This window comes from Limulus polyphemus, unplaced genomic scaffold (genome assembly GCF_000517525.1).
Source record: "Limulus polyphemus unplaced genomic scaffold, Limulus_polyphemus-2.1.2 Scaffold1810, whole genome shotgun sequence".
NCBI lineage: Eukaryota > Metazoa > Arthropoda > Merostomata > Xiphosura > Limulidae > Limulus > Limulus polyphemus.
In genome coordinates, this window is record NW_013667420.1 from 170,087 (window position 1) to 182,717 (window position 12,631).

The window sequence follows — 12,631 nt, forward strand, 5'->3', positions numbered from 1 at the left end:
TATATACAAAACTCTTGATTTTTCAAGCACTGCAAACATTATCAAATAAAGTCATTTTTCAAGTACTTTGCAGGTGTATACGAACATTGTTAGTGGTGATATTTTATTACCACATTTTAGAAAAATATTTCTAATTCTATAAAAATACTGAAATATAATAATCCTATAAGCAAATTCACGTCACATATCTTATATTTAAGCATGTTAATAACTGTATACCTTATTAGATAACCTTGAGTCAAGCTCTTCCATTTGTTCGTCAAGACTTTTCTTCGAATCATTTAAGTTGCTTGAAATTGGCAAATCACCATTTGTTGATACTGTGGTCAAACATTCACTGGACTTAACTTTCATAACAGAAGAAGCACCTGAAAACAGTAACCAAACATTTCTTATAGATATTTGGCACACAGGGATCCAAAATAATACATTTTCAAAGTCAGTTATATCCACTGGCAAACTTTATTAACCATCTGATAGATGGGGTGATAAAACATTTTAGGTAATTTTATTATTCTCCTGTCATATTCTATGAATTTATGTAAAGATAATAATCCTAAGCATATTTCAAAAATTTTCTTTTTTAATCTTTAATAGGTTTAGTCACTTCTGCTTAATTTAGATTTAAACACAATACAAATAATATATATTTACCACACTATTAAATAGAAGCAGTATCTACAAAAGTCTACTCATGTGAATCATCTATGCTACCTATTCATTGATGAAGAATTGAAGAGGAAGAGACATTACCCAAAGAAGAACCAACAGTTGTTGCTGTATGTGATGTGTTGGTGGATAACCCTACAGTACTGGCTGCACGTATATGGCAAGAAGGTCGACCAAGGACTGCATTTTGCAAAACCTCGTTCTTCTCTTGCGAGTGCTGCTGAAGAACTTTGATCATTGCATCTCGTTCTGCAAGTTTTGACTCAAGGTCTTTAATTCTGAAACAAAGATTCAATATTATACTCTCTGTAACTAAGTTTTAGTTTTATACTTAATAACTTAATGTTAAATACACTTATTTAACAGAAATTATAAACAATACTTAAAGACAATGGGAAGAAATTCCTAAAATGTAAAATAAGACAAATATAATGGCTAAATTTTTTTCAAAAACTCCCCTTTCACCCTTTCCAAACTGGAAGGGCATCACTGATCCTCTGACCTTTACCACTCTCACAGTGGAAATATTTATAAAGCAGATTGCTATGAATTGAATAAACACTTTCTAAAATGTATCTAGTTTCTATTTTAAAAAATACAAAATCTGGTTTAGTAGTTACATTGTTTCTTTTTTGGTAATGCCAATTCTAAAATTTTGTTGCAAGACACTGTTTTGAAAAATACTTCCTTTAATGTTGTTTCAGTAGAACTTTAGGCAGACATAGCAGGTTTAAGAACTTTAATTGACTGAAATTGCCAGTTGAATAAAATGGGAACAATGGTTTGGCTTATATACCAAGACTATTTTACATATTGAGTTGTTTTCAAACTTTTTTGATATTCATTGATATATTTCTTTTCATACTTTATTTTGCTGGCTGAACCAGTTACCAATTCCAGCTATAGATTAAAGTAAACATGGAGAAACTGATAAATATTTATTGCTGAACAGTGAACTCACCTTCCAAGATTATATCATCATTACCTTTGTTAGGCATTGAACAATGATTTTTGTCAACAATAAAATAATACATTATTTTATCTGTGTGTGTTGTTTGATTTGAATAAACCTAACAATATAATAAATAAAAAGGCTGTGTGCCATTCAGATAATTTGTCACATCTTTAATTCCATACTTGCTAAACCTAACAAAACCCATAAAATAACTATAAAAATTTCTCATATCTGTGGTTTGTTCCAAAATGTTGTAAACTTTGCATTAGGATTTTTGTTTACTCCTATGGAAGGTCTAGGCATCTAATATGTTGACAAACTTCAAATCATGGCTACGACCACTTTATTTACTCTATGATGTTGTAGACAGATCATTATCTCTTATATTCAATCATTTTTTAGGCACTGGCTCTGGTTATTTTCAAAGCTGTGATGTCATAAAGGAGTGATAAAACCACTAATAGAAAATGAAAAAAATATATTTCTGAGAGATAGTGACTTCTTAGCAGATATAAAATATTTTGGATGCACAGAAAAATTAAAAAAAATAAATAATGCATCATTTACAGGCAAGACTCCTTGAGGCAGTGCAAAAACTAAAGTTGGATCTTTTTTTAATTTTTGTTAAAACACTAATTATGATATATTTTTGTATAAATACTTGTTGAAACATTTGTTTTTCTTTTATTTAAAATCTGATATTCAGTGTGCACTTTTTGCTTGAAAGGTACTCACTGTCTGTGATAATGTTTTATACTTTACGCATAGCTTTTTGAAAATTCTGTCTGAATATACCCTAAGAAACATAACTGATTCCGAAAAATGTACAAATATAAAGTACTTAGTAATAATCCAAGGTTGGAAAACTTGAAGTTCAGAAGAATGAAACACATGTCCTAGAACTATCATTGTTCAGTTGCACTGCTGTTTCTACACAAAGAAACAGGGATATAGCATAGCACTTTCATAACAACTGGGCCATCCTCCAACACCTGAGGATGATTTCTTTCCCCAGCTACTAGAGTAGTATCAGCTCTTTAAAACAAATTATGTAACATAAGTTAGTAAGAAATTACAGCATAAGTACAAAGCAGTTTAATATGTTATACGACTATCCAACACTTCGAAATGCACAGAAGATCTTCAAAGTGTTTCTGATATTGTGCCTCAAACACTCAAATAATTGAACTAGAGAGCCACATGGCACAGCAAGTCTTTTTTAGATTGATGGCATCTTTTGTTTTGGCATAAAAAACGTTCTCACTCATGAAATATCATTGTTTGATTTGGTATGTTAAATTTTTGTCATCAAAGAGTATACCATTATTACTTACCGTCCTTCCATTTCTGTCGTCTTTCTATGTGCAGCATACAGCTCATCCATTTGCTTGAGTTTCTCTGTTCTGACTAGAGCAATCAACTTTTCACTCTCTTGAGAGGTCCTTTCCAGGGCTGCTATTTTAGCATCTCTACAGTATAGCAAATGGAATAAATTGAAATATTCAACTTTAGAACTGAATACGAAACTAATAATTTTCATTGTTTGTATTAAATACAAAATAAGTTGAGCCAAAACATTTTATACTATTCAGCTAACAACCATTATGATGCACATAACTTGACCTTATTATGAGACATACCCAAATAAATTAGAGCTTCACCCTTTTCTGTATGCCAGTTTTTCTAAAACTTACAAAAAAAAAAATCCCTAACTTTTCCATATTTTCCTTAACTGTTTACACCTTGTCTATAGTTCCAGTTACCTTTTAAAACACAATTATCTAAATATGAAGATATAAAGAAATATTAAAATGATTACTGTCTCTGTACTTGATAAGAGTAGTATCTTTCCCACAGACACATTGAAAATGATCCTTAGAACACCCAGATTTCTAAACTTTTGTGGGAGAGGACCCCTACACCTGGGATGTTGTTAAGCAAAATGCTTCATTATAAGATAATTGCTCATCTTAACAAATAACTGAAACAACTATGCAAAATTTACAACTGTATTTATAGACAATATCCGATTCATTCTTGCAATTTTCATGGTCAACTAAGCTAATGAGTTTACCAGTTACAAATTCTACAAGAAAAGGAATGCTTTTGACAAAATAAAAACAAATTAGCAATATAAATATTTAGACGAGAGAATCTTTTCACTCCACCCCCACATTTCAATTTATATTGTTATTAAAGGAGCTTCTGATACACAATTGAAACTTTAGAATGAAAGTAACTTTTAACAAAACATGACATTAGAACAATCTTCAGAAGCTAGCTACAGAGAACAGTTCAGTATTTGCATGTCTATTTTTTAAAAACATTGTAATGTGAATTTCTTGAAAACTGTGAAAACTTGTATAGTTCTTTAAAAATTATTGTCTTTTTAATAAGCTAATTCTTCATATATAGTATGTGCAGGTATATAACAATACATGTAGATTTAAATGATAGAAAAGTTCACAAACCTATTTACTGTAGAGTACATATCAGACAAAAAACTAAAATTTTGAGAATGGAAGAATATTTCTATACATACATACATGCTGAATTTATTTAGCAGTATTTCTCACAACATTATTATTATAACTCACATAAGCACAAACATATATACATATATATACTGCTTCTCTGAATAAACCTCAGTTTACATTTTTACATTCTATGGGCAAGAGTATCTTATTTACATTGCCCAAATGTCCAGAATAACCAGATTTGATAATTGGATATGCACTGTTACCTTTACACTATCCAGTGAACAAATAAACTGTCTGGCAATTGTGCATAAATTATGCTGAAACTTACATAACACTTCCCATATTACTTGAAGTCCAGATGGCAGTACATCAATAAATACTGCGCAGTGACTTATGTTTATTTATAGTAATTTCTAACATATACAAATAATAAAATAAGGTATTGAACAAATAAAATGATTTTGGACTCTCATTAACTATAATAAAAGGCAACTTTCTTAAAGTGAGACTTATAATCTTCCCCATATGAAGTTACATGAATGAAATTTTATTTTAGATAATACTACTTCTATTGTTACAGCCTTCTGGTTAAAATAAAAAAATAGTGGTATCACTAAGTTTCCTTTTTATTTAAAAGTGATTGTAATGATTGAATTATCTGTGTCATCTTGTTGTCCAGGCACAGATATCTATATTTATTCTGTTAAATCTAATTTCATGCTAACAAGCACCAGTCATTAGTCAATAATTCCACCTACATTTTGATAACAGTGATAAAAATGTCCTAGACATTTCAAAGCTTGCAATTGAAGATTGTCATAGCACATAACACTGAGTTCCCCTAACTTGGAAAACTTTTCTATGTGGAGATATTAGAGCAAAGCTTAAACACTGCTAACAGCTCAAATTTCAAACATATATAAGCAATTCATTTACTGCTGGATTAACAATGGTCACTTGAGAGCCATACGCTGATGTACGTAAATGGGTGTTTTCCTAAAGAATTCGATTATATGAATTACAGGATGATAAATTCAATCAATGGAAATTGTTTTCACATGAAGGATGATCCACTGTTCATCAATTGTCCAATTATACTTGAAGATGCCATTTCGAGGACTTTTCCAAAATTTCAGAAGTAAAATACACATTTTTATATGTTTTCAACACAGCTTCACATACATTGAAGGCCTCAAACACCTTCATAAACCTTGTGCTACATGCCAAAAATTGTACTCAAAGTTGTGTGACCTCACCAGAAAGTTTATTGTGGCTTCTGTATAAATGGTATACTGCATCATACTATGTCATATGCAGCATTTGTAAAAATGGAACTATATTAGACTTATTGTGAAAGACAGTTGCTTTTTTTTCTTTAACCCTACATGAGATAGGTCTTCCTACAGTTATGAGACAAAGGCCATATCATCTCATTTGTAGGCTTACATTCAAAAATTTTTGAACTACTATTTATGAAAGTATTCAATAAGTCTGGTATCAAATTGTAGATTATAATTCAACTTTTAGTATTATACATTAGTTAATCTCTTAATTTCAAAGCAAATATTAAAAAAAAATTCCAAATATCAACTTTTGTGTGTCACATGGTATGTTGAATGCAACATTGGTTCAGATTAGATGTTAGTGGTGTCCAAATCCAAAGTCTATAGTTTCTTACGTATTAGAAACTTAAATTACCAATATTGACAAGTTAGGAAACAAAATAAGAACTTCCTATCATTTCTATTTGCTGAGATATCACTATATTTATTGAATCAAACACAATAGCCCTGTCCACCTTCTTCCATTTTTGCTTGTGTACATCTTCTGCCTATGATGTGTGAATAACCAATCAAAAGCTCGGAATGTCCCCCACATGGTTTTCTGAGCCTTTGCGAAGTATTTATGTGGAAAACCCTTTCTTTCCATGGTAGATTACAAGTGGTAAAACAGTATTAAGCTCAAAAATCATTTTTTTTTTTCAGACCCAAATACAGCTTAGTTACCAAGCCTGATAAATTATAGTGGAATTTTGTGGTATTGATATAGTAATTTATGCTTTTTTTATTTCAAAATGCATATATAAACTTAAAAAAATTATTTTGTTTTAAATTTTCCACATGCAAAATTTGATAAAGCTTAGCAAATTACAGCAAGCAGCAAATAAGTACAAAGTTCGTAACTAGAAGACAATTGTTTTCTATACTTCTTTATTTACTGTTCTATGTTTTAATAAAAACAGCTGAAATTTAAGAACTTATTTGTAAATAGTAATAATGTATATACATATATAATGTACTATAACTAAAATGATACTGTATTTAACAAAATAATGGCCCACTAGAACACAACCAAGACAGGTCACTTTGTAAAGACCCGTTCTATATTATTGAATATGGTAACATGAGTGCCCATGTGCTGTGGCATTCAACTTCTCTAATGTTAGTTAGACACTGCTGAAAGGTCAATAAAATAAAAATAGTAATTTTTTTATATATGTATAATATTATAACACTTAAGCTATTTAGGCTAAACATTAGTGGTTTCGTGTTATAATTTGTAGTAATTCTAGAATGAAAATATGTAATTTATATCTATGGTGGTTTTTATGATGGTTACAAGGTTGGTCAAATTGACTAAGCCCATACAGATACAATAGTGAAAATAACAGTTAAAATATATTTTTTTTCTAAAAAAAGCATTTGATATGAACAAAAACTTTAAGCTTCACAAAGAGACATGCCATATTTGTGGAATATGATGAAGTGGTAACTTTTACCAAAGCTAAAAACCAGTATATTAGTTATTCCTTTGTTACAAACAGTACATTATATAGTAAAGCAGTAACTGAGAGTTTACATTGCAAGGAGAGAGTTACACTAGCTTATACAAAGTAACTGTCCAACAAAATTGTTAATTAACCTACGAAATGGGAGACTTGCATTGTATTTGTAAAATGTATGTTAAGGTATAATCCAAACCATGGGATAAAATTTGATCTGTTTTAAAAATATTACAGTACACAGAAACTACTTTTAACCATGTAAAATAGTGGTCAATACTGAGAAAAAAGCTTCAATTACTGAATATTGCCTTTTTCAGTCTGAAACTTTTTATTGAAAGTATGATGCAAAATAATGAAATAACTGCTGTTAACTCTCGATATAGGCTCAGCTGATTCGACCAAGTTCATGACTCAAAATGACTATCATAACTTCCATCCTATAATTTTTAATATGTTTTGGGTATCTTCATGAAATTTTGCAACTTTCAGTAAATATTACAAGTCTTTTGTACCCAAAAATTCAGTTTTAATAAAGCATTTTTACTAAAGCTTTCTCTATGAATACATGGAGTCAGAGTGATGATTGTTCCAAGTGCATGTTAAGATTAAAAATGCATTTCTTCATCTGAAAATTGTCAAATATCATTTGCATAATTTCTAGAACCTCCTAAATAAATATCAAACGTTTCTTTTTCAGTAAAGCTATATTTTATCTGTTATCTTCTTCACCCTAACTCTATACATATCTGGTCATTCAAAGGGCAGTAAAAAAATGCAAGTATACTGTTATATGCTTTAAGCTATTTAGGATAAAGACTGTAGTCTCCTGTTACAATTTGCAGTCATTCTAGAAAGAAAAAAGGGTAATTTAAATTATTTTTTATGGTGGTCATAAGGTTTCATATATATATATGTGTGTGTGTGTGTGTGTGTGTGTGTGTGAGAGAGAGAGAGAGAGAGACAGTTGCAGATTTTTGATCTCATGACATGTGAGTTGTGAAAGTGACTCCGATGACTTAAGTTATGCTGAAGAAAGTGAGGTGAGAGAAGAATCACCAAGTTCTTTAAGTGGCATACCTGAACATAGCCCTGCACTGAAACATAGCAGAATTCAAAAAATAGTTGAACAAAACATGCAAGACAGGGAAAGCAACAAAGATAAGAAACTTGAAGTAGAGGAAGGAGGAGTAGGATGGATAAACATACTGAAGCAACTTGAAATCAACTGAGTGGGGGAGGATTCCCTTGTCAGTGAAGATGTCAAGTTACCATAACAAGTTGAAGACAGAACCACAGCCAAATTCCTGGAACTGTTCCTACCTCCTACATTGAAATTTTGTCAGAAGTCAAAAACCTATCATGACTTGTGTGTGCATATATCCAAAATCTATCGTGAAGTGAATGAGTTAGTACATTTGAAACAAAAATGATGTGATAATAGTTGAAATGAGCTGTAAAAGTCTTTGAGTTTTGTTCTTAACTAAAAACTTTAAATCCAATGAACTATTAAACATGTTTCTCAGATACTTCTTTACTATGACATAATGTTTCCATTCTATTGACAAACCCAAGAAAATCACTAATTTACAAGTTTCCTATGTTAAACTATTATAATTCCCAAATTCTCTGAAAATTGAAAGTTACATAACCGGTAAAATGGACAAATTCTTCAATTAAACAATGTTCAGCAAAGAGAAGAGTAGGAAACTCAAACCAAAAAAATCTCATTCCTGTTCAAGTAATCTCCCCAAGCTTTCTTTCTTATAGTCACAAGCACATTTATACTTATTTCAAATTTGAATCTCTGCACATTAGCACTTATTTCAAGCTGTCCACATTGTAATTTTTTATGCTTCAAATGCTCAGTATTAAGGTTACTATTTCAATTTGAAGATTACTTTTATAGAATGTGAAAAAATATAAAAGAATTACAATAACTTATTTTCAGCTTGATTTGTAATAAATACGGATAAAGAGGTCCAAAAGAAGAATGTTCTTTAATGCTGATTGCAACTAGAAATTAGATTAAATTTGTTAACTTGAGGCAGTTTATTTTCTGTTCTAAACAATAAAAATTGTTTAATGTATCTGTACCTTCAAATAAAAATCTCAAAATTACTAGAATCACTTAACAGAGATGAAAGGTTGACCGACCATTTGCAATAATTAAGTTCTGAACAACTAGACTTTCAAGATCTACGTATCTACATGACCCAATATTTCCATTTATGAACGTTATATTTTAAGATCTGTGCAAGAACTCAGCTAACAGATGTTTCCGTATATAAAAGGTATTTTTTTTTTTTCCTTCTCACAGTGGAAATGCTTTAACTTAGTATACATTCACTAAATAGTAACTAGTTTCAGCATAAAATAATCCATATAGTTTAAGTTTTTAAAATTTTTGTTGTTGTGACACTGTTTTAACAAGATATTAAGAATACTACCTTTCTTCTTAGGATTAATTCTTTTTATTGTTGATCAGAAAGATCCATTTTGTATAGTCAGTCAATTTCAACTTCCACTGATATTTATTAAGAAATTTCTTTTGATACTTTATTTTCTAAAATGCAGTAGCCACCACTTCTGGCAATAAATTACACAAAAAAACATGGCAAAAAACTAACAAATATTTATTGGTGACCTAAGACCTTTTCCTTTCTCAGGCAAGTTAACAATATTTATTATTTGAGTCATTGGAATATTTTGTTGTTGCCTACTGTACACAATAAATCTAAATAAAGCTTATGTGATGTCTTTAAATAGTAGAAAATTTCCTTATCTCTCAAACAGAAATAAATTAACATAAAAACATCTTCAAGAAACTATAAAAAATTCTCAGCCTTGTAGTTTGTTGCTAAGTCTTCTAAATTTCCCATTAAATTTCTTCGTTCATCTGCAAAATCTCCATAAAACTTTCTCATAAAACACAAAATTTATTTTCACACCACTTTATTCTAATCTACTTAAACAGTTTATAATCTGATCTATCAGATGGAATTTAAACTTTGCCTGTAGATATTTTCAATGCTATGTTTCAAACCACATACTATGACACCATAAAAGGGGGAATGGAAAGGCTGTAATAATAAAACTAGTAATACAGAAGGAAACTCACAAGAGAAACAAAAATATGCCTAATTATATTATCACAAAATTAGTTTTTTGTTGTTGTTTTTATCACTTTTAAACCAATGCGTTAGGATAGGCAAAAATAAAAAACTGTAATAGATATGCTGCAAACAAATTACACTAAATAAATTTTACAAAATGATCATATTAATTCCAAAATATTTTGATTTAAAATTGTGTAAATACAGTTAGATTTAGAAATTTAAGTTGCAAGTGCACACCCGACATCTGCTCTGTAGTCCTGATAGAATTATTCTAAAATTATGCTATTATTGCACTATTATATATAATAATTTTCTTATCAATGACTTAAATCTTTAGAAAAGTATAATAAACCTCAGGGCAATAAACAGTTTCTTTATTTGTTGAATTTCATGCAAAGCTACTCTAGGGCTATCTGCACTAACCAAGCCTAATTTAGAAGTGATAAGACTTGAGAGAAGGCAGCTAGTCAACATCACCAGCTCTTGGGCTAGTCTTTACCAACAAAAAGACGGACTGACTGTCACATGATGACACTCCCAAATCCATTAACCCACTGATTGCAAGTCCAGCTACTTAACCATCAGGCCATGGTAATAACCAGACATTCTTCTAAAATACAATACAAATTCCTTTACTGTCTCATAAAGTTAAGAAATAAAGTACTTACTTTGGTAATGATGCTGCATCTACTGCAATTTGTCGCAATGTGGATTCTTCAAGGTATCGTTGTTGCCACTAAATGAAGAACAAGTTGTTTATTAAAACAATTTACATGACAAGATGTTAATAACTTCCATTAAGAGCCAACTGAGAACTTGAGTTAATTATGGTAAGTAAACTATAATTGCAAAGTACTAAGACGCTTTAGGTGGTATACTCGAGTTCTGCAGAGAGTATGTTGAGAACTGATGGTAATTTTTGGCTGTACTGAGGAATATTTCACAACGAATAAAACTGTTACTATGAGTTTGTTAGTTTTACTCTACATTTACTCACCTCAAAAAATGATTAAAAGTTGAATAAATCCAATATAGTGTTACTAGGAAAACACTGACTTCACAGATTAAAGTGTGATTAACTCATTGCTTCAAAACATGATAGAGTGGATGGTAAGAGAAAAATGCATTAGCCTACAAAAATTAATTATATCAAAGGCTTGATTAGCTTGCTGAAATACAGTGAAAAAGAATAAATAATTCTTAAACATATCAGTATTCCTGAATAAATATAGTTCGACAACAGTTTTATATATATATATATATATATTTTCTTTTTCTGAAAATAATTGATCATAATTATCAAAGGATTTTAACTATCATAAATATGCAATATAATGTCCATGTTAGTTTTTGTGAATAAAGTGATGTAATAAGCATTATTTGAAGAAAATATGAATGACTTATTTTCATACTCACCTCATTCACTTCTGATTCCAACTTTAAAAGTTTTTCTTCATACTCCCTAATTATTCTCTTCAGATCTTCTAATTCAATATTACTTCCATTTAGCTGTGGAGTTGGCTTTCCTTCCTAGCATGTTAAAGTGGTTTCAATAAACTGCCTTTGAGAAATCTTATTTATTTACCAAAAACTAACATAATAAGGAATTCAACAACACTGCATGCAAAAATAAAATCATAAAAAATATGAGCCATAAATAACCTTTTTTCTTCTTAACTTTACCTGAAACAATGTCATTGAAAGTATGAATGCTCGACTTTGTCAATAATCCATTAAGAATTGAATTTATACAATTTTTTTTACATACATTAAAGAAATATTCATACATTCAAAATTTTATCTTGGCAAATCCAGTAAATAGTTTGATGATAAAATGTTTACTATTTTTGTATTAAATGGAAATCAAACCTTGTCATGTTTGAGAATTGTAATTTGTTCTTCTAGCTGCTCCCGAACTTTCTTCTCCATCTGCAACCGACGATCACTTGCTACCTGCAAATTAGCTAGTGCCTTCTGCAGCTGTGCAGCTCTTTCAACATAGACTTGTTTTTTGCGACACTGAAATTTATAAAAAAAGAAAAGAAACACCACTAAGATGTATTACAACTTTCACAATCGTGCACTTTGGATTACAGCGGAAAAAATCATTTTTTTAGCACATAAAAAAGCTTTAGAAAAATTTTTCAACAACTAGATATAAACAAAGTAAGTACTGTGTGACAAATGGAAAAAATCTTCATATGGAGTTACAGATTTTCTATCTCTCTAAAACATCTTTTAAGTTTTTATTTTACAAACATATTAATATCATCAAACCATCAATTTAATGTAGTGGATAAGTAAGTTTTTATTTCATAAAACGTCTATTTATATATTAAAAGTATTTATAGATTAAAATTTATCAACTTCTATTTCTATTTTATTTTACTTTTTCAATGTCAATAAAATTTATTAATAACTCTTGTAAAGATTATTATATATATGTATATGACCATATAACAACTTTTGTGAAGTAATAATAGCTATCACTTGATTATCTGTTTATGTATCTTAAAAACATACTAGTACTTGTCATCCTTTGGTTACCCACATTTGAATATTCAAATTTTGGTAGTTTCACACACCAAACAAAAACAACACTTTAATCTGACACAGTTGTGTGTGT

General features: G+C 29.8%; 2 protein-coding genes across 2 annotated transcripts in view; one reads left to right on the forward strand and one right to left on the reverse strand.

The window, feature by feature from the left end:
- The window catches only part of LOC106465008, a 106,637-nt gene extending 105,890 nt beyond the window's left edge, over nucleotides 1–747 (forward strand). Inside the window, exon 6 of the transcript XR_002611886.1 lies at nucleotides 670–747. The gene's annotated coding sequence lies outside the window, so the exon portion shown is untranslated. The remainder of the gene's footprint in view (nucleotides 1–669) is intronic.
- Nucleotides 1–12,043, reverse strand: part of LOC111087162 (angiomotin-like) — a 15,757-nt gene extending 3,714 nt beyond the window's left edge. The window contains exons 1-6 of the mRNA XM_022392834.1: nucleotides 11,875–12,043; nucleotides 11,422–11,535; nucleotides 10,674–10,741; nucleotides 2,959–3,093; nucleotides 754–947; nucleotides 220–368 (exon numbers count right to left, since the gene is read on the reverse strand). Of these exons, the coding sequence (XP_022248542.1) occupies nucleotides 220–368; nucleotides 754–947; nucleotides 2,959–3,093; nucleotides 10,674–10,741; nucleotides 11,422–11,535; nucleotides 11,875–11,934 (720 nt within the window). The 5' untranslated portion in view covers nucleotides 11,935–12,043. The remainder of the gene's footprint in view (nucleotides 1–219; nucleotides 369–753; nucleotides 948–2,958; nucleotides 3,094–10,673; nucleotides 10,742–11,421; nucleotides 11,536–11,874) is intronic.
- Nucleotides 12,044–12,631: the final 588 nt, after the last annotated feature.